Source organism: Asterias rubens, chromosome 12 (assembly GCF_902459465.1).
Source record: "Asterias rubens chromosome 12, eAstRub1.3, whole genome shotgun sequence".
In the NCBI taxonomy this organism is placed as follows: Eukaryota; Metazoa; Echinodermata; class Asteroidea; order Forcipulatida; family Asteriidae; genus Asterias; species Asterias rubens.
The window spans coordinates 13,612,316-13,634,592 of record NC_047073.1 but is presented as its reverse complement, the minus strand read 5'-3'; the positions used below and the strand labels follow the sequence as shown (position 1 = coordinate 13,634,592).

The following is a 22,277-nucleotide window of genomic DNA, read 5'->3' as shown; positions in this document are numbered from 1 at the left end:
TTTGGAAAAGAAATTTAAAGATAACAGGTGTTAGTTATCAGATGAAAATGATGTTTCAGTTTAGCCTCTTTTTTTTAATGGAGCTTTGCCCAAAAATTACACTTTTTTAACGCAAGGTTAGAGACCTGTAATTTTTCTTCTCATTTCTCATATGAGGACTTTATCTATTGGAAAATGAGTGTACCAAAAGGAATTTGACCCCTGTTAATAACTATTTACTGTAAAACATCAAAGATGGATGCCATAAGCTACAATACAATTAGACTGGTCCCCTGTCTTTATACAAAAGACAGGTATTGGTTTTACAGAACCAAGTGAAGTCATTACAACGATTTTATTGTATAAACATGCAGTTTGGAAGCTTTGGTCCGAGGTGATGTTTGGCAGCTGCACTTTCGGTCGTCTGCATTATGCAGCAGCGTGCATTTGTTTTTATAATGTATATGTATGTACGTATGATTGACTGCGAATCTCCATCCGAAATGAATGCGAGGTCAAAGGTGATTATGGACGGGGTTGACCTAGGATCAAGGCAGATCTCTGGCGTAGTAATTCACGAGCCTCAAGGTGTGACGTCAGATGTTCAGGCTGAGACACGATATTGTGAACACAACTAGTCAACAGAGGGCGCTATATCAATTACTCATTACATGTTTCTTACAACTTTGGAGACCTCTCAGCAGCTCATGTTGGCCGAAGGGCAACTCGGATGTCTTCTTCACCTCTTAACCATTTAGGTTCTCGTAGATGCTGTTGTCTGATAAGTTGTTCATGTGTTCTCGGATGACATCATAGCACATTTCATAATGTTCCTAGTACATAACAATGATATGGAATTCATGTTTTTATCACCATTTGTTTGGTTTTCAAAGTTTTTTTTAAAACAACATCATTTACAAGTGAGGCAAGTTCCAGCTTATAACTCAAATCAACGTTATACATTTGGTTTGCGGTAACACCATGTGATACTTGCCAGGTAGAGTTTGTTCTTACAAACTGTCTTCCTTAGTTCTCCTACCGCGGAGGTTGTTCAGGTGTTCGGGAAACTTCTTTATTTAAAAAAAATGCGCAATGGGACAAATAGTTTTCATTTTATTGTTGTGACATTCTTTACAACATTAAAGCATCATGAAACATCAAAGCTAGCCATGGACACTGTTTGGTATATTCAATTTGTAAAAATTGGTATCAATACAAACTTCACAACATCACTGTAATATATATATAGGTTGCGTTCTCATGGGTGTCGTCTATAACTGTTTTGGCCCGGCCACCAAAACACACTCTAGATAGCTTCTCTCTGTTAGATTTTTTGTGTGTCTGTATTTGTATTTTTTCTGTATTTTTTATGGCTCCAGTGAAGCCCTCACCGTTGAAAATGGGCTTCTGACCTTGTGTTGACCGACATGCATTTACAGTTTTTGTATAATAATTTGTTACAAAATACGATAATGTAGTTTGAATATTTTGTTATTAATACCTCCTTTGTGCCTAGACATATTTTGCTACCTCATTCTGGCACTGTACACGTTTGGTAATTGGGTCATAAGAATAAAATAACAAGCCTGTGAAAATTTGGGCTCAATTGGTCATCGAAGTTGCGAGAAAATGATGAAAGAATAAACACCTTTGTTGGACGAATTTGTGTGCTTTCAGATAGGAATAAAAGACTTCTAGCTAGAGGTCTTTTATAATATTTTAGTGAGTTACCTCTTTCTCAAAAACTACGTTACTTCAGAGGGAGTCGTTTCACATAATGTTTTATACTATCAACAGCTCTCCAATGCTCGTTACACCAAGTCAGTTTTTAAATTAATACAAGTTTGTTCTGAGTAATTACCAATAGTGTACCTGCCCATTAAGTATTCAATTTATAACGTGCAGTTTGAGTTGGACTTACCAACGAGTACATCATGTTGGGGTTAACCGATCGGAGTTGAAGGACCTCTCGAAATACATCGACGACCATTTCTTGTTTGAACTTCTCAAGAAGAGTCATCAGGGCACAAAATGCAGCCGAACAACCGAGGCCATCCCTATTCGGTAAGAACAGAGTATAGGATATCAATGATAATCAATTTACTATCATCATTTTATTGACTAAAGTCGTGTAAAGTGTATATTATTATCATTATTTTATTGCTATTGTGGTTTATTAAAAAGAACTGCTCATTGCAGCCTACTGGCTGATCTACAAAACAGTGTACATTGAAAATTAAAAGGAATACAAAAAGTTTATTTGAAAACCGTATAAATAAAACAGAGAGGTAATTAGGAAATACAAATGCACAAAATCACACCAATATTCTAAAATGCACACAAAAATACACAAAGTTACAATGATAGAGTTGTTGATAAGTCTGTTGAAGTAGGGGACTGGACTGTTACTAAGTGGAGCAGTTTTACATGAAACTTCATGGAGAGTTCTTTTAGGTCGAAGACTCAAAGAGTGTGAGCTTTTGGATTTGACAAACCATTAATGTATTGATTAAAGTGCGTGTATAATGTATATTTACATGCAGTGGACGACGATGGGTCCTTCTTCAGTCTTGTTCCACTTTTCAGTGAGTTGGAAGAGCGTCAGCAAGCCATCCCATGAGCTTGGCACATCTTGATCACATGGCCAGTCTAGATACTGAAACTGGCAGACGGTCCGTGGAGGGTCAAGCTGAAAAAAGCCCCATTAGAATCGCTTAAAGTTATTGAAGAGACTGGAACCAATGGGGGAACGTTTGAGACGCTAGGTGGCAGCAGACTTACCAGGAAAATCCATCGTTCTCGGTTATGTGGGCATGCCCAGATCTACGCATACAATGGTAATTTACCTTATAAACTTTGCTGCATCCTAGCATTCAAAAATTACTTCTTTCTCGAAAACTTCAGAGGGAGACAATGTTTTATACTAGTATTAACATCTCCCCATTACTCGTTACCAAGTACTTTGAGTAATTACTAACAGGCCTAGTGACCACTGCCTTAAAAGTGCTTAGAGACTTTCTTTTGGAGGTGTTAGGCGCTATAGAAATACGGTTGTTATTATTATTATTATTAAGTGTCCATTAATAAAAGATAAAGCTATAGGTCGGGTTTTATTTTGTTAATTTTTACCTTAGAGTTTTGATTCCTCAGTGTGAATGAGTGGCCGATGACTCCGGTGTATTCATTGGTCTCTAGCACCTCAACGACCAGGGGACCAAACTCCATCGGTCCTGCCTCTGGCCAGTACTGGACCATGGTCTAAAGAAAAAATAATTAATTATTACCGGGTAGGATTTGAAACTTTGCAAGGTGGAAGAATACCCAACAGAGGTTTGCGGTAACAATATGTGAGTATCTCTTTTGAGTATGTGTCCGTTCTGAAAAAAAACGACTCAACGTTTCAATCGGTATGCTCTGATTGTCTTCAGGAAAAACTTATAACCGGGTTTGTTTAAATAAAACAAAAAAAGGATGAGATAAAACTGGTATTGGTAGTTTCGTTTGTTAAACCTGATTGATGGAAAAGCATTTTTAGGCTTCAGGCCTAAAGTAATTCTCAGATTCACATTTGTTTGTGAGAAATTACTTCTTTCTCAAAAACTACAATAGTTGTATGGAGGGAGTGGTTTGTAATTGTTGTATACTATCGAAAGCTCTCCCGCTGCTCGTTACCTAGTACGTTTTCATGCTAATATGTTTTGAGTAACTACTACAGCAACAACCACAATGTAGACAGCTTAAAATCACCTGGAAATATAATTTTGTTTCTTTCAACATAAGAGTATATGCTTACGAACAATAAAACAATTTTCTTAGTAATTGTTTGTCATGATTATTATATAAAACATATATAAAGTTGTTTGGGGGCTGACTCCGCCTACCCCTTTTGTGACGTCAATCGAGGCAGACTTTTCCTGCAATGCGTATAGTAAACACACGTGCAAAGTACATGTACGTCCAAGTCGTGAGTTGGTACGTTTCAAAAAGTGTTTTTCTGCATTCAGCAGCAATACACCTGGTCGGCATTGCCGGAAAAAAACCCCAATGTTTTTTTGAAACGTACAAACTCACGACTTGGTCCGTACATGTACTTTGCAATTGTGTTTACTCTACGCATTATAGGCAAAGTCTGCCTCGACTGACGTCACGAACAGCGCCCTCTCGGGTCGGGGTCTACTAAATAACATAAGAACTGATTTTTTTAAACCTTAGTTAACTGTTTATTCACATTCCACTCATCAAAACACATATATTAGTGACAAAAGCTTCATTTTGAAAAAATACTCTTCCCATCTGTTTATCGTGCCCAGAACCCATGCTGTGTCAAGATCGCCCACTCTCCTGTTTTGGACCAAAAGAATGGAAAACCCTAACCACATCAAGGATGATAACACAATTCACATTTTCAAGAAACTCCTAAAATGTTTTCCATTCCGTAATAAAATTAATTTCATCCAACTGTCTTTGGTTGATTTTAGCGCTCTATAACTTCCCTCTGATTGATTGATTGATTGATTGAAAATGTCCAGTGCCTTTACAGTATATCAACAGTAGAAAGTTCCCTCTTTATTCGCATGCATGCAGATAACTTTGAAAACAAGCTTTGAAGCTTAATGTTTTGCTACATCCCCATTCCCCAACCGATTTTTTGTTTGTTTACCTCATCGTCTTTATCAAACTGGTTGAGCATGACAATACAGGTTGATTTGTGGTCATACACCAGACGCCAGATGTCCCCTATGGTGTTTGGTGTAGGCATCTGGGTAGCAATGTACCTGTTCCTCTTTCGGTAGCCCTATTTTTAAAATGAAAATAATTTACATGTCAATAATGTAATTTATTTTAAAGCCATTGGACACTTTCGGTAAACAGTATTGTCCAACGCCCCACACTTCGTGTATCACAACTTATATATAAATTAACAAACCTGTGAAAATTTAGGCCCAATTGGTCATCGGAGTCGGGAGAAAATAACGGGAAAACACACCCTTGTTTCCGCACGTTTCGCCTTGTCAAGACATGTGTTTAAAATAAATCCGTGATTCTCGATATCGAGACTTTATATTGTTTAAATGTTTTCTCAAAAAGTAAAGCATTTCATGGAATAATATTTCAAGAGAAGTCTTTTACCATGACCTTCTGTAAATCCTTTAAGTTATTTGTAAATCTGTGAATTTCTAATTTTGTTTCTGTGGCTTTAATGTAGATTCGCAAGCATACATATAGGGAAATATGTCCCTCAGAGATTCTGCAAAACTGTAAACTTTAACTTGTCAAAAATGTTTGAATATTCATGAGACATGAACAGTTTTATTACTCACCGGTAGATAGGTCCCATTGATGTAGTTGGTATCCTCGTCGCTGGTCATCGTCATCAGATATGGCCTTGAACGATCGGCTGTAGATTGTAAGAAACTACATTTTAACTTAATATTATGATACTTTTGGGGACATTGCTGCAGACATATACCAGGTAAATCCATGCTCAGAAATACATACAAGATGAAAATTTTTGAATTCGAACAGTCTCTATTGGTACCGGGCAATCTCGGTGGTCTAGTTGGTAAGACACCGCTCTAGAATTGCAAAGGTCGTGGGTTTCAATTCACAGTAATCAATGAAGTTAATTTCCTGTATGCATAAAGGAAGTGGCTGATCTAAAAGGGTCTATGTACTTTTTCCTAACAAAAAACACAATGTCCACAGATTTACATTAAACTTACACAGTTTGAAGATTATGATAGTAGAAAGCTTCCCTTGAAATTTTACTTACTGAGGTGCTGTAGTTTTTGAGAAATGAGTAAAAGTAATAATTTTCGTCTCAGTTTTAGCATGTCAAAAACGTATTAACCAGTTATGCTATGGTTTTGGTATAATATCATAACTGGTTAAGGGGATTTTACATGCTAAAATAATGTTGGTCTCACGAGACCAAAATTATTTTATGACTTGTTTTACTCATTTCTCAAAAACTACACAACCTTAGTTAGTAACATTTGAAGGGAAGCTTTCCACTATCATTATCTTCAAACCCTGTAAGTTAAATGTAAGTCTGTGGACATTTTGAAAAAGTACCCGAATCCTTTAAAGTGATTCCCTATTTATAAATAGCCTACCAATGCAATGAAATAATGGATTGACTCATATTCTGATCATAAGGGGAACACTTCATAAAAGGAATTACATTGAGATAACAAGTGTTATGTTGTCATAGGCAAATGATGTTTTACAGCCTTTTTCTCCTTAATGAAGACTTTTCCTATAACTATGGTTAGAAAGATGTTTTAAGTAAAATACAACGATCCACACAAAATTAATATGCCTCGAAATTGCACGGTTTTCCTTTGTACGTTGTGAACTAAAACAGCACGCGTTTTTGTGGAGTAAAGTTTTTGACTCCATAAAATGGCCGATCGTTTTAGATCGCAAGGTAAGAGGAAAACCACGCACTTTCGAGGCATGTTTGTGTGGATCATTGTATTCTACTTTTACAACATCTTTCTAACCCTATTGATTTAATAACAAACGGTTTCAAGCGCTTTTCAATGCAACGTGTCCCTTTAAACCATGGCTTCAGCATTTAAACACACTGAATAACAACCGAAATCAGCGATTGTTTTTGTTTGTTTCACATTTTCAGATACATTTTTTCAAATAAAGATAAAAATTTCACTGAAATCATGTTCCAATGAACTTCATAATCAGTAAGCTGTCAGACTGATGTAAACAATAATGTTTTGTATTTTTACCAATCCTGAGGCAAATGTCACTTTAATTGAAGATTCATAAATACCTCAGACAGTTTCGCTATTCCTATTGGTGGAGAGCGCGTCACGTGGGTGTGCAGACACCTTTGTTAATGCACAGTAAAAAGTGTTAACAACATGGGCGTGACACGCGAGCTTATTTGACAGTTTCTTCATTCCTATTCGTCGAGAGCAACGGCCATACCAGGACAGTGTTGTGCCACATCACGCGATACGCGCAACGCGCATAGCACAATTCGTCTCGGTAAAATTATCAAGAACCAGGCCTCTTGGGATTAAACCACTAGTTGAAAACCTCTTTGCCACACATTGATTCCCGTATTGAAAAATCACTCACGTGGCACAAAGTCTGGGAACCTGTTCTTTGCCACATTCTCCAGCAGCTTTCCGGACTCGCTCCTTCTAAAGGGAAGTTTAGAACTTAGCTTTTCTAGAATCTAAAAACAGGTAAAAGAACAAATGTTGCCAGCATTTTATTGATAATATTGTTGTTAACCTGAAACTGAAGGCTCTAGTTTGGGATGCCAATAAACCCCTTCTCCTTGTATCAATTTTACAAAAACGAATGGTTCTCCCGCTGGGGGGGGGGGGCGGGCTGATCAATTTAGAGTCAGGCTGAATCGGAAAGTATAGTTAATAAGTAATGTTTACCTTTCAAACTCTCAGAAATTGGTCAGTTCCCCACGGGCCGCAGATCAGGGTAAATTCTTACCCAAAAGTGTTTGATGCTGTTAACATAAATTGCCCTTTTTGCAAATGTACAACAATATTTTTTAGAGTAATCTATTTTATTAGCGGACGAAAAAAAGAGTGTTTATTGATGCAGGAAGCTTGCAATATCAATTTAGTGAGCACCTTAAATTGTTGTTCCATGCCTGACTTCTTCAGAGCTGTTAGTTTACGCCGGTATTCTGTGACATGGTACGTTGTATCATTGCTCAAGTAGGCCTCGAGAATGGCGTCATAAAGGAACTCATATTGCTCCTAAAATTGGGGGAAAAAATACATTTAATATTTTGTTCAAGTAATGATCAAAAGCTCATCAGCCTAAATGAAAAACATGTAATATAAAACAAATCTAAACCAAATTTACTTAAAAAGAGAATGTTCTAAGACCACTCTTGATCAATTAAAGACATTGGACACTATTGGTAATTGTCAAAGACCAGTCTTTTCACTTGCTGTATCTCAACATAATATATGCATAAAATAACAAACCTGTGAAAATTTGAGCTCAATCGGTCGTCGAAGTTGCGAGGTAATAATGAAAGAAAAAACACCCTTGGCACACAGAGTTGTGTGCGTTCAGATGCTTGATTTCGAGAGCTCAAGTTCTAAACTTGAGGTCTCGATATCAAATTCGTTTTAAATTACTTCTTTCTCGAAAACTACTCCACCTCAGGGGGAGCCGTTTTTCACAATGTTTTATACTACCAACCTCTCCCCATTACCTTTTTATCAAGTAAGTTTTTGTGCTAATAATTATTTTGAGTAATTACCAATAGTGTCCACTGCCTTTAAACCCATTTATAGAAGCTCCAAAATATACAGGAGCAGTTGCACTAAGGACCTTGGAGTTCTGAGCAGAACTTCAAAAAGAACTTGAATCTGAGCTCATAGTTGTTATTCAGTTTCCAGTAACAACCCATTGAAATAACCGAAAGAATAAAACTTCAGAGTTCTGAGCAGAACTTCAAAAAGAACTTCAATCTGAACACATGGTTGTTATTAAGTTTCCCGTACGACCCATTGAAATAACCTAAAGAAACCAAATTCAGTGCTTTGGGTATTTTTTTTTTAATTCTTGACGTACCACTGTTTGGACTGACTTGATACGTCTATGTCTCATCTGATTGATGAAGCTAAGAACTTCAATCTGTCCTTCTTCTTTCATCTGTTCCAACATGGCGTCCAGAGTGATGTAGGTTCCCGTTCGACCAACTCCGGCACTTATAACAAAATCAACCATAGGATTTAAAAAGGTAAAAATGAGAATATCCAAAATCTCCTTATTGGTATTCTTTCAACAAGTTTAGCTCAACACAGTGAGAAAAACAGGGAAAAACATGGTACATTTGTATCATACGATTTGGCAATTACCAAAATTATAATACTTGTTCAGAATTGCATGAGATTCATGTACAATACAAAGTTGTCTTTATTAAGAGACTGTACGAATGACAAAGTGAGACTGGACAGCTGATGTTCTCTGAAAAGAAAACGCAAACTTCAGAAGACGCATTTGTTGTTCGATAATTGTTTGTTTGTTTGTTTGTTTGTTTGTTTGTTTGTTTGTTTGTTTGTCCCACGAAGGGTGATGTAAACACCAAGCTGGCAACATCAGTCTCTCCCATACAAACATTGGTTTAACGTCTATGATTACGAATTGCACAAATCAAGAAATTGTAATTCAGTTTCCAGACGAAAGTATTTAATCTAGTCATTGTTTAATCAGAGGTTAGCTTGCATGGGGATTCGAACCTACAACCTAGTGATTAAAAGTCAGGGATGGATTTCACAAAGGTAGTCCTAACTTAGGACTAGTCCTAGGCAATGCTAAGAGATAGGACCAGTCCTAAGTTAGGATGAGTTACTGGTCCTAACTTAGGACTGCTCCTATCTCTTAACATTGCCTAGAACTAGTCCTAAGTTAGGACTACCTTTGTGAAATCCACCCCAGGTCCTGCAATCTAACCACGTTGGTTAGTTTCTGGATTTATTGGAGCCTGAAAGGCATCATGCATACACTGTACCTGCAATGTATGACGGTGCGTCCAGTGTTCTTTGTTGTGTTGACCACACGTAGGAAGTTGAGTAATGGAGTTGGATATTCTGGTGGTTTCATATCAGGCCATGTGGTGTAGTGAAAATGTGTCACGACCCGAAGTTTGTCCTTCCCAACCTATGTGAAAATTCAAAACTCTTTGTTAGCGATGGACTTATAAACTTAAGTAGCCTATTTTGTGTTTTAGAGTTTGTGTGAAGGAAAATCGTCACCAATGTTTGAATGCTTAAAGGCAGTGGACACTATTAGACCAGTGGACACTGGTAATTGTCAAAGACCAGCCTTCACAGTTAGTGTATCTCAACATATGCATAAAATAACAAACCTGTGAATATTTGAGCTCAATCGGTCATCAAACTTGTGAGATAATAATGAAAGAAAAAATACCCTTGTCACACGAAGTTGTGTGCGTTTAGATAGTTGATTTCGGGACCTCAAGTTCTAAACTTGAGGTCTCGAAATCAAATTCGTGGAAAATTACTTCTTTCTCGAAAATTATGGCACTTCAGAGGGAGCCATTTCTCACAATGTTTTATACCATGAACCTCTCCCCATTACTCGTCACCAAGAAAAGTTTTACGCTAATAATTATTTTGAGTAATTACCAATAGTGTCCACTGCCTTTAAGCGTTCTTCATCAGTCGATAATGATGTGTTAAATTAACAAAATACAAAAATAAGAGGGGATATAACATAGCCAAACAAAGATCCACTCTTGAGTGCAAAATAATGAAACAAGTCAATATCCTAAAATACTACGAATGAATGAGAAACAACATGGAGAGAATAGTACTTAGTACCGAGCTTTTACACATAATCATAAAAACACAAAGACCAATTTGGATCACAGAATAACAATGCTGTTTTCGGTTTGTCTTGATATTTTTAATTTTTAATTTATCCAAATTGTTTGCCGATTGGGAGTTGCGCCCTGGTCACACGTTTATACGCAGCGTTAAAATAACATAATAGTTGAGCAGCTGCACAATCAACCAGAAGTCATTGTTATTTTTTAAGGGAACAAAAGGGTAGCGACGAGTTCTTCAAACCGACAGGGTTGTGGCCGTGCGATAAAGGACTGGCCACGACCCTCCAACCTTGGTTGGTGGCTGGAGCTGTTAACGGCCCTCGCCTCCGGCTCGGTCCGTTAACAGCGCCAGCCACCAACCCGGTCATTACCGCGCAGTGAAGACTGGGTCCTCTCACTTTTACTCCCTAATTAGTATCTGCCCGTTAAATAAAAATCAAACCTCATTGATGCTGAAGATACGGACTGTATAGTCGCGGAACACATCTTTCTTGACTGTTGTCACAAAAATGCCTGTGTATTCAGAAGCCCCGTTGTCGACCCAGTACTGAAGACACTTCATCTGTAAGTTATTGCAAATTGTTACAAAAAGAGGGCAAACACAGAGCAATCATAATTTATTGTCAGTTTTAAAGGAGATGAAACGCAGCTGCTAAAACAAAATCAAAAACTTCAGTAAAGGATTCCTTAAATAGATGTTAAATTTGCATCGGAGATAAGGATTAGTAATTTTGGTTTTACCTAAGCCGATGTGGGTTAGCAGTGTATGGTTTGAGAAACAAGTAATTTCACACAAATTGGATTTCGAGACCTCAAAATTAGATTATGAGGTTTCGAAATCAAGCATCTGAAAGCACACAACTTCATGTGACAAGGGTGTTTTTTCTTTCATAGGTATCTAGCGACTTCGACGACCAATATTGAGCTCAAATTTTCACAGGTTTGTTATTTTATGCATATGTTGAGATACTCCGAGTGAGAAGACTGGTCTTTGACAATTACCAATAGTGTCCTGTGTCTTAAAGTGGGTAACATTAATTTAAAGTTACCTTGCCTTCTTCTACTGGGTTGGTCAGCATGACGATTTTATCCACTTTCAGCTGCCAAATCATTCTCCAAATATCTTTGATGGATTCTTTGTTTGGTCCTAGTGACGAAACAGGATAAAAAGACACATCATTTTCTTCTGGCAACTTACACCTGTTATCTCCATGTAATTGGTTTTTTAAACAATAGACTTAATTGGATCATGCACAAACCAGTATGACTGCTGAATTCATACAGCAAATTAACTGCTTATCCGTAACCTTAAGTACGTAAGTAACTAATTGCAAACACTCCATCACTGAAAATGATGTAACTTCCTGAGATTTTGTGTCAACAATTCTTTATTGGAGCTTTCCAATAATGCGAAGTAATACTGTTTTACCTTGGCTGGCTATGTACTTGTCTTTTGCCTTGTATCCCTGCAGAGATCAAACAAAATCCAAATTAAAGTCATTCGTAGGTATGATATAAGAGATTCGGTTGTATGGCTTCTGACTGGCACCCAAAAGATATTTACAAAAATCTCAGTTGGGAGAGGGCCAGTACGTTAAACCGAAGGTCATTGGTTTAAATACTGCTCTAGTCAGTATTTTTTTTGTCATTCTCAAATTATTTGGAATTTATCAAGCCAGTTTCCCTTGTGGTTTCAGCTCGATAAATGAAATCTGCGGTAATCTCTTTCTCGCTCTTTTGAGTAAATGTGGTAACAAAATGAACCGGTGGACAATCCGTCTTCAGCAGTCTCCAGACAAACAATTCTTATATCCTTCAGTTTCCAAGACAAACACCAGGGTCGTAACGTCATGCCATTAAAAAGGACATAAGTTTGCCAAGTAGTTTCAGCAGATAATTAAACGGGAGACTTTTCAACGCTAGGTGGCAGCAGACTTACCGGGTAAATTTCAATTACTTACGTAGTTCTGAGCATGCACATATTGCCGAGAACAATGGTTTTTACCTGGTAAGTCTGCTGCCACCTAGCGCACCAAAAAGTTCCCCATTTTCTCAAATTTTCTAAATCGTATATCTTGACAAGAAAATGGTGCACAATACAAGTTGAACAATAGATGTGATACTTACATCGATGTAGCAAGCATTAATGTAGTCTGAGTGAGGTTTATTTTCCAACGGCTCCAGCACAACACGGCAGTAGTCATCTGTAAATAAAAATACAAACAATCATTGAATAACATTGACATTATCATCTTTAGTATTCTGGATCCATAATCTGTAATAACGAATTGTGAGACCATAATAACGGTTTCAGAGCCAACATTCTCACCAAAGAGATTTACAAACGGTTGTATCCGCAAGTTTGATATTTATTTATAGTTTCTTCTCATTTATCAACAACATGCAAAGCTTCAAACAATACTAAGTATGTGAAAACATTCTGTTAGAGGAAGAATATACAGCAGATTCCTTACAAGCGATGACGTTAGCGTATCGGTTCTTAGACTTGTTTTCTGGTTTTCTTGCTACAGTCCAGGGATGTAACTGACCCTCAGGAAGAGTCTAGAAATAAAATAAAGAAGAGTCAAAACTTTTAGAACCAAGTTCTTGAAACTAAGAAAAACTTAACATAATAATTATTTTGACTCATTCTCTCCCTACATAAGATTCAAACAAGAGCGAATTATGTTAGGAAACAATCTCAAATTGGATTAGATTTTCCCCCTTTTTTATATCCTTTGTCCACTCTTGAGATAATACATGTTATGGACACGTTATAGGATATCATAATAATAAATACAATTTAGATAACTTTTATGAAACTGAATTAATTTATTTCGTACCATAAGAGTTTACAATTAGTTTCACAATTTTAGAACAGCAGATACTTGGACATAACAGGTGTAAGTTGCCAGACCAAAAAGAATGGGTCTTTTTTTTAGCATTCCCAGAGCGATTTGTACAACCGATATAGCCAGATGATCATGATTGTGTTGTCGTTATTATTAATAACAACTTTTTGAGCGTCTACAATATCTTTCAGGGTGCTATGTAACCAATAAAGTTTATGTTAAAATTACCGTTGGTTAACCACTAGCCATCCAATGACCGAAACAGTTATTGGTGACGACCACCAAAACGCACCCCTGCGTTTCCCAAACCCCTTGTATACTTACCTTGTAATCAGCTTCAAAGCCTTTATCAGCGGCCGCCGATTTCTTCATCTGAATATACTCCTCAAGTTCTTCAATACGAACCGGTGGTGGATTTGTGAATGGTAACTGTTTGGGCTCTGGAGGTTGCTCAGTGGGGTTCTGGGTTAGCGAAGGTGTACCAGTGGGTGTAGGACTAGTTGGTGCACGGGATATCAACGATGCAGAGGGGGTGAGTACAGAAGGTTCAACACTCACCGATGACGCATCTCCATTCACTGCGCAGGTAAAAACAGCACAACTTAAAAATTCATTCAAACTCATTCAAACTAGTATACGTTTATAATGATAAAGCAATATCTAAACTTACATTTATAATGACAAAGCAAAAATCTATGACGCTTTTGAATGAAGTTGTACACTTTCTTGAGGAAAGGTTATTGCTGTTTATGTACAGTAATTTTCACGTGTAAACACTTCAAAATCTGGGGTGTTAAAAATGATACCATATAAGGCTATATTGTAACATATAGATACCGAAAAGGAATAAAAAGTTACATAAATAGGGCGTTAAAATAAGAGTAAATTCCACCAACAAAATAAGATAAGTTTTATTTTAGAACCATATGATGTCAGTTTTGATTGTTCTCTCTATCTATATGTGACAGCACCCATGGTGTCATATTGTAACACCCATGCTTTTGCAGTTTTAATCAAATACATAATTCAGCATCTCCGATTCTTGTTTATACGAGGTATACAAAAAGAGAGTTTTCAAAGTCCCACAGTCCAAATTCCTCCAAATTGTTTCATAAAGCTCAATTCAAAAATTGGCAACGAAAACCCTCCCAGACGATATCATTGGTTGCAAGTTAATTGAACAAGAAATCAACTTTACCTGGTGCAAAATAGTCATTTGCATGAAGTGATGTGTCTGCCAGTTGTATTCCTCGAGTACCATCATTTGACTTTCTTGATCGTCCAAAATTCCTCTTCCTAAACATGCACAGTAGGAATTACAAAAGTTTAGACAGTAATTGGTAAAAATGAGGTTACCAACATTTTTGTATGCATACATTTTTTACGTTTAAAAACTTGTCGTGTTCCCAACGTGTGATGGTACAATAAATATCGTTCATGGCTGGACGTTTTTTTAGCGCACCGAACTAAAGTTCTTGTGGCTCTATACAGCAACAACTACGGGTTTGGTCGGAGCCACGCTCCCCGTACTAAGAGAAATATCCTGAGAATAAAAATTACTCTCTCTTACTCAAAGATTAAGTTGAAAAGAGAGTGAGACTTAAGTTCGCGACCCCAAACTTATTTTGCATTGATTTAATACTTCCCATTGGTTTGTGCTGCATTTGGAGACAACATGGCGTCCAGCAACCACTTGACCAAAGAAAGCTGGTCCCTTCATGTCGCAACTCTCTCAATAAACAGCTCTGCCCTATGTACATTACCTTCTTAAGAACATGATGATGACGACAATGACAATCACTGCTATCAAGGCTCCAACAATTATTCCTACAGATGAGCCTTGTGGTTTCTTCGCCGTAGCTGTAATGAATATATTAAAGACATAGTGGCTTCTTTTTATTGTAACGGTCCTGTCTGTACCCAGTGACGCCCAATGCGCTACAACAGTGATATCATGTCGCAACTCCTTCAGACCTTTTTCATGGTGTGGCCATCTTAATTTTTTACTCCAATCCAACTCATTGTTACCAAACTGAGGCTGGACGAACCAGTAATCTGGCGCCATGTTTGAGCAATGAATGTTAGCATTCATGTTTAATGGAAACAGGGAACATGACCAATATGGTGACAGCGTTGGTAAAGGTTTATTAAGGTTTGCGGTAACACCTTCGTAAACACCTCTTTTTAGTTTAATGTTGGTATGAAAAGAGCCGGTGGTTAACGACTCAAAGTTTCGATCGGTATGCTCTGATCATCTTCAAACGGTACTAGCCTATACGTTCAAACATCAACTGAACCCCTCACTGTTATCCCCTGGCTGCCGCTTTCTGGTTGTATCGTAAACTTGGGTGTGATTCTTAGTTACACGGCAGCTATATATAACAGTTGCATGGCTTCTGTTTTGCACCCCATTAAATTATATATAATTTGTGTACAGTCGAACTCCAAGTAAGATTGTTCAGTTGCTGAATAACCTTTACAATAACTGAACTTGTAAGAGTAATTGAACGTTCATCTTGGGACAATGGTTGAATTACTCGTTAGCGAGTCCCATAAAGAATAAGTATTTTCTTACTTTCCCGTGGTTTAGTAAATACTTCGAGTACTGCTGCATCGCTGGTGAACATTTGGTTTTGTGCTGAAATCTTCAACTCATATCCAGTTGTTGGTTCGAGATTGGTTATTGTAGCCTGTAACTCATTTCCTAGTTCCTTATTCATGTACGCAGTATCTGCAGTAAAGTCCGCCTGGTGACGTTTCTCCACAGCTCTGTACTCCACCTATAGTCAGTGTGTTTGAAATTGAGAGGAAGTTTAACTCGTGTCCATCTCTATTTCAAATACGATCCATGATAATTTAGTGTGATATTTTATATTGCCCAAAATAAACTGAACGATATTTAGAACGTTAACAACCACAATGAAAACGTATTTTGAAACAATTTTTGTATCACTAAAGGCTAGATTTTAACTTCACAAAAATTTATTTTAATAAAATGAAAATAAAGTGATTTGTTCGATTTGTATATGCCTCACAGTGAGCAGCATATTCTCATAACCTGGTGCAAACAGTTATTACATAACAGGAAATTAAGCTTCAATTAAAGAATTTCAAAAACTCGGAAAGTTGATACATCCTTTTTAGTGAGCGAGTGTTAAATTAAAAAGTACTTCTTGCTTTGGGAGTTAAGCAGCACCACCGGTTTGTGTATGATCCAATAAGTTCACTAATTACAAAAGGAATTACATTAAGAAAACAGGTGTAAGTTGTCTGAAGAAAAGGATCTGCCCTTTTAACCCCTTTTTTTAAATGCACATTTCCCGTAACGGTATAGGCCTACATCATATATGTTTATTTCAGAGTTAACTTAGCGACCTTAAGTACTGACGAGTGTTTGTAAAACAGTTTAGGCCAAGATATTTGTTAAACAAGGTATGAAACTTAAAACACGAAAAGTTCGATTATACATACGATGTAGTTCATGATTTGCCCATTTGGGTTCAACGGTGGATCCCATTGCAAGGTAACTGACATTTCAGTTTGATCCGTCGACCGAAGATTCTCGACTGGACCAGGAACTATGGAGCAATCAGGATTATCAAGCCAGTCATGATCAAACGAGAAAATAAAATTATTAACTTCGTGTATTTTTGTGTTTAATACTTATTTATCAATTGTTTACATATCTAATTGTTGTATGGTAATACACCACGGATGCTCATCAGTATTTATCATCACTGTAGCTCACAGGTCTGAGGAAACTTTTAAACAAGGGTTTGCTTTGTGAACACTATGGTTCACTCCTACTACGCACTATTTATCTTGGGGACCCATGGTTATCAGAACGACAGAACTATTAAAGTATCTTTCTCATGGACCAAGTGTCAAGACCGGACTCAAACCAATACTCTGCCGTTCAGAAACACCGGCGCGTCAGTCCAATGCTCTAAACCACTGGCTTCACTAATATTGATAAACATTGACTTCAAGTTAAATTATCCAGGGGTTGTTAAACATTTTACTTGTCACGAATTCTTACCACCAATTCGTGCTGTGCCACTAGCTGCAGCACTCCAGGAACCGTTACCGGCAGACGTCTTGGCACGAACCTAAACATAAACAACAGGGAAATATATTGCTTAAAAGTATGAGATAATTAGAGACAATGGTCACCTGTTAAATTCGCACATTGTTAATTTTCGAACCTTTATGAGAAACGTTACAAGACTCATGTGACAAATTGACAAGGGGAAAGTTTGTATTTGCAATAATTTATCCATATCCTTGAAAAAGATATTCACCATAACTAAAATAAAACACCACAACACATTTGGATGTTTAGTTATTTTATTTGCAAAAGCGTTGTGGATTTGGGTGGTATAACTCAAAATAAACACTCTTTTGTTATTCAAATAAATTGAAATTAATTAGAAATGGTCGCCTCCAAACAGTTATATTCTTCAACTTTCTATAAGTACATTTAGGTTGTTTTAAGCACCTAAAGATGAACAAGCAACCTGACAAAAACTGCATTTGCAATGCAAATTGTAGTAATTTTGTCTTTGTTCAACTCAAAATCAAGGTAATTAAATACACAGACTAACCTTGATTGAGTAATTGACATTTGTCATAAGGCCCTCTATGCGATAGCTCAATGACGTCACACCAATGTCTCTCCTTATGGTTGCTGATGTTTCATCTTCCATGGATGGCCAGTAAGAGATATCAAAGTTGAGTATAATTCCATGTGGAGGATTTGGTTCCGTCCACTCTACCGTTATCGAACTCTCATCAGCGCTCCTTACCATCAAGTTCATCGGTGCAGGAGGAACTGTGACGAACGAAATAATTATTTCAAAACACTCTTCACCAAAGTCCATTCATAAATACCTCAGACAGTTTCGCTATTCCTATTGGTGGAGAGCGCGTCACGTGGGTGTGTATAAATTAGTGGTTAAACCCGCCGAGGCCTGGTTCTTGATAATTTACCTCGACTTCGTCTCGGTAAAATTATCAAGAACCAAGCCTCGTTGGATTTAAACCACTAGTTGAAAACCTCTTCACTGCACATTGATTCCCTTATTTAAATTGCAAACAATGAAATCTAGTGCTTTCAACAAGCACAACATATTTTACAAAGTAACACTTATTATCAAAGAATAGCAAATTGGAAAAGCATATTATCATATACAAATGTATTTATATGTTTTACTTTATTTTAATATTTTTTGCAGGATATGGTAACTAAAATACAAGAGATGTACATTGATTAGACCGACTCTACAAATTGAAGATTGTCTTAAATTTTTACTTTGTTTATCCGGGAATTTCTTTTGGCAGGACTTTTGATTGTAACATTCTTGTTATTTGACTTGAGGGCACCGAATTTAATGAAATAAACCAATCTAACAAGATGACGGTGAAGTTAGTTTTGATGTTGACCATTGGACATTCACATAGGATTGCACAGTGTATATCAACATTCGCTGTACAATACAAACCTATGTGAATATCCAATGTCCAATATCGATGTACAAAAGGTAGACATTCACACCGTACAAATTTAGTTGAATGTCAAAATGCCAATATCGAAAAAGCAACATTGACAATCGCTGGACAATGGTGAGTGTCAAATGTCCAGTGTCAGAGTACATGTAACTGTACTGCCATTCTAATAAGATTTGTCTGTAGACTCTATCAATTTTGATTGTAATATTGCATGCATGAATTGTACTCTAGAAAAACCCAGGTGGTCAGATTGTTTCATATGTCAATATCAGTCATGTTTAACAATGTATGGTTAATAGAATGGAGAGGATGATCAGTTTGAAATTGTTGTCTTTCTTCAGGATTAAAGGATTGTCTCAGGGAGAAAATCTCATCAACAAAATTGCTTTTTTGAATTTTTCGTACCGTATTGAAAAAATTGGAAATGGATTCAGTTGGATTATGTTATATCGAATACTAGGCTGTCGTTCAGTACAATTACACTACCATTGGACACACCGTTGGGAAACCATTCACTTGAATGAAAACACCATTAGTCACAAATGGTAAAATAGTTATACCATTTAAAACCCATAAAGAACAACATTACCATGAAAACAATAGATACCATTCGTTACCAATGGATACCATATCGGTTTACCATTGAATACCATTGACTTTCTGAGGGTAAGGGTATACCGGGCGAATTTAATGTAAGGCCTATACAAACCTCCTTCTGCCGTTCTTGAGTTAAGACTGCTGCTAAGCGGCCCCATACCCTGACTGGTGTTGGCTGCAACTTGGAAGCTGTAATCAGTGTATGGTATTAAACCACTAATCATCACCATTCTGTTTGAGCTATCGGTCAGGCCTTCTACATTGTCAGGCATCATTGAGCCTACTTGAGTCAGCTTATATGTGTACCCAGTGATGATACCACCTCGATCTCCACATGGTGGCTCGCTCCAAGAGAAACTCAGACTGGTGCTGGTGTCAGAAAAACTCATCAAATCAGTTGGAGCAGCAGTTGGCTCTATAGTAAACAATGTATTGCAATAAGTAAATAAAACGAAGAGTGCCATTCTAGGTTCTTGTAAACCCATCCACAAGCCAAACAGACTCTGGCAGTCGATCAAGGTTTCTACTAGTAATCCGAGAGCCGGTTACCTATTTACTTGTAAATGCACAGTAATAGTGAAACGTGAATGGGTAACTTTCTCTGTTTCTCACTATACCACTTAGACAGATAAACCTTGTCAGGTTCAGGGCAAATGGTCAGACAAATCAAGGACTGGTTGTGCATAACTTTGAGGTTGTGGTAAAACGGTGGTAAAACTGTTCGCAAGGCAACTTGCTCTACTATTTAGGCTCCTAGTGGATGACACCTATTCCTACACTGAAGTGGGGGTAACCCTGCCCAAATCAGTTAAGTTCAGCCCGCACCTTGAAGTGGATGTCTGGCCTTGTGATGTTTCGGCGATATCAAATTAACGAAATAATAACAACGACTTCCTATGAATACAGACGTACGGAGTCAATCTTCTCCAATAAACACATTGAGTACAATGTGTATGCTTCCAGATGTCTTTCTCAGATTCAAATATTTTAGTGAGAAATTACTTCTTTCTCAAAAACTACGTTACTCCAGAGGGAGCCGTTTCTCACAATGTTTTATACTATCAACAGCTCTCCGTTGCCCGTTACCAAATAAGTCTTTATGCTAATACATCTTTTGATATGTTCAGCGCCTTTTTAAAAAAGCGGTGCTCTTGTGGTGACATATTACCTGACATATCAGTGGTAACTTCCACCGTTGCCTCTCGCCCATACGAAGAGCTGCCAACTACTTGAACTTGAACTCTTACGACGTAAGTAGAGTAAGCATGAAGACCTGATATAGAAACTGATGTTGAGTTGCAGGGGCAATCTGGCGGGGAGGTGTACACTGATGATGGTGTTATTTCATACGATTCACAGTTGTCTAAGGTTTTCAGTACGTAGTCCACTTTGTAGTCAATAGCTCCACATATTGGATCCCATGCAATAAGAATCTGCGATGGACTCTCAGTCGTCACAGTTAGGGTCACGGGGTTTGGGTCTAGGCAGGTGATGAAAAAAAACGTACCAGTATGAATGTCTCGTTGAAAAACATATCAGCGGCTGCTAGGCATGTTGTGTTGAGAGCTTACTTGCAGCTGATAAGCTGTATTGTGAACGGACTCGCGCGCTGCATTTCTGATCAGCAGAATAAGGGTTTGAGTCTTGGTAGTAGCACTTGTGTACCAGAGCAAGATGCTACATAATTGCTTTGTCCAGGGAGCTAGGATTGGTAGTGCATGTAAAATAACCCAGAAGACTTATCGTGGAAAAGCAGCCTGGGTTAACCCCAGTGTTTCTGTTTCACGTAGCAATCATCCTTCGCATGTTTCCTCAGGCTTGCAACTAGCTACAGTGATTAAGTCCACTTATGATGTATCCTTTGTTTCATGACAAGAAATATATAACAATAAGAATAAAAAATAAAGGTTTTAAATAGCGATAAAACTGCCATGAGAGCTTAATATAACAAAACAAAGGGTGTCGTGGCCGAGTGGATTAGAGCACCGAACTCAAGCTCTGGTGCTTCTGTTAAGCAGAGTGTGGGTTCAAATCCAGGTCGTGACACTTGTTTCCCTGAGCAAGACACTTAACTATAATTGCTTTTCGACACCCAGGGATAAATGGGTACCTGTAAGGGCAGGGATAGTTCTTGTGATTGTTTTAGCCGAGTAGCGCATATTGATGTTGCACAGGCTGCATACACCCCATCAGGGAGCTGAGATGGTTTAAGGAATGAATTAACAAATCATAAAATTTGGTAAATAGTACACATTTTTATATTGATCCATTGCACAATGCTAGCTGCACCTCCGAACAATGCACGTCTACCATTTCCACAACTTTGTGAGTCAATTCCTTCGTGTACATTTTGACTCCCAAAATGGCCGAGAGGATAGGCTCTTACAGGCGCTGTGCACTGTACACTGAATCAATGAATATATAATTTATATAATATAATTATACAGACATACCTGTAACATCCAGAGTAATTTCAGATGCGGAGGACTCGGGACCAAACATTCCCTGATATACAGGCATGATATAAACCATGTACGTAGAAAGTGGCTCGAGACTGGACAAATACTGAGATGTTTGCGTTGGACCAAAGTGGTCCCAAAAATGTTTGAACACAAGCTAGAATTGTATACTTTCTTGTGTTCTCCTTTCAAAAGTTGCTTAGATACTGAATTTGAATTCACAAGGAGTGATTCTGGTTACTCTCATGTAGACCAGCAGATACCGATCAAAACGTTGAGACCATACCACCAGATGTCGTCAAAGCTAACACTCCTCCCAAAAGAGACTCACACATGGTTGTACCCCAAACTTCACAAGACTTTTTAAAGGCACTGGATACTATCGGTAATTGCTCAAAATAATTGTTAGCATAACAACTTAGGCCTACTTCGATTAATGAGGAGATGTTGGTAGTATAAAACAAGGGTGTTTTTTCTTCCATTATTATCTCGCATTTTCAACGACCATGAGTTTACACATTT

General features: G+C 37.6%; 1 protein-coding gene across 1 annotated transcript; it reads right to left on the bottom strand.

The window, feature by feature from the left end:
* Positions 1–516: 516 nt before the first annotated feature.
* Positions 517–21,868, bottom strand: LOC117297516 (receptor-type tyrosine-protein phosphatase alpha-like). The gene is made up of 25 exons (XM_033780600.1): positions 21,750–21,868; positions 20,465–20,776; positions 19,409–19,711; positions 17,796–18,022; positions 17,231–17,300; positions 16,663–16,769; positions 15,767–15,971; positions 14,955–15,051; positions 14,390–14,487; positions 13,516–13,769; positions 12,814–12,901; positions 12,467–12,543; positions 11,769–11,805; positions 11,389–11,486; positions 10,782–10,901; positions 9,500–9,648; positions 8,560–8,695; positions 7,602–7,730; positions 7,084–7,183; positions 5,301–5,377; positions 4,640–4,774; positions 3,109–3,237; positions 2,517–2,668; positions 1,901–2,036; positions 517–812 (listed from the first exon to the last, which is right to left on the bottom strand). Exons 1-25 carry the CDS (start codon positions 21,826–21,828, stop codon positions 726–728), a joined length of 3,402 nt encoding a protein of 1,133 aa, XP_033636491.1. The 5' UTR covers positions 21,829–21,868; the 3' UTR covers positions 517–725.
* Between the last annotated feature and the right edge of the window lie 409 nt (positions 21,869–22,277).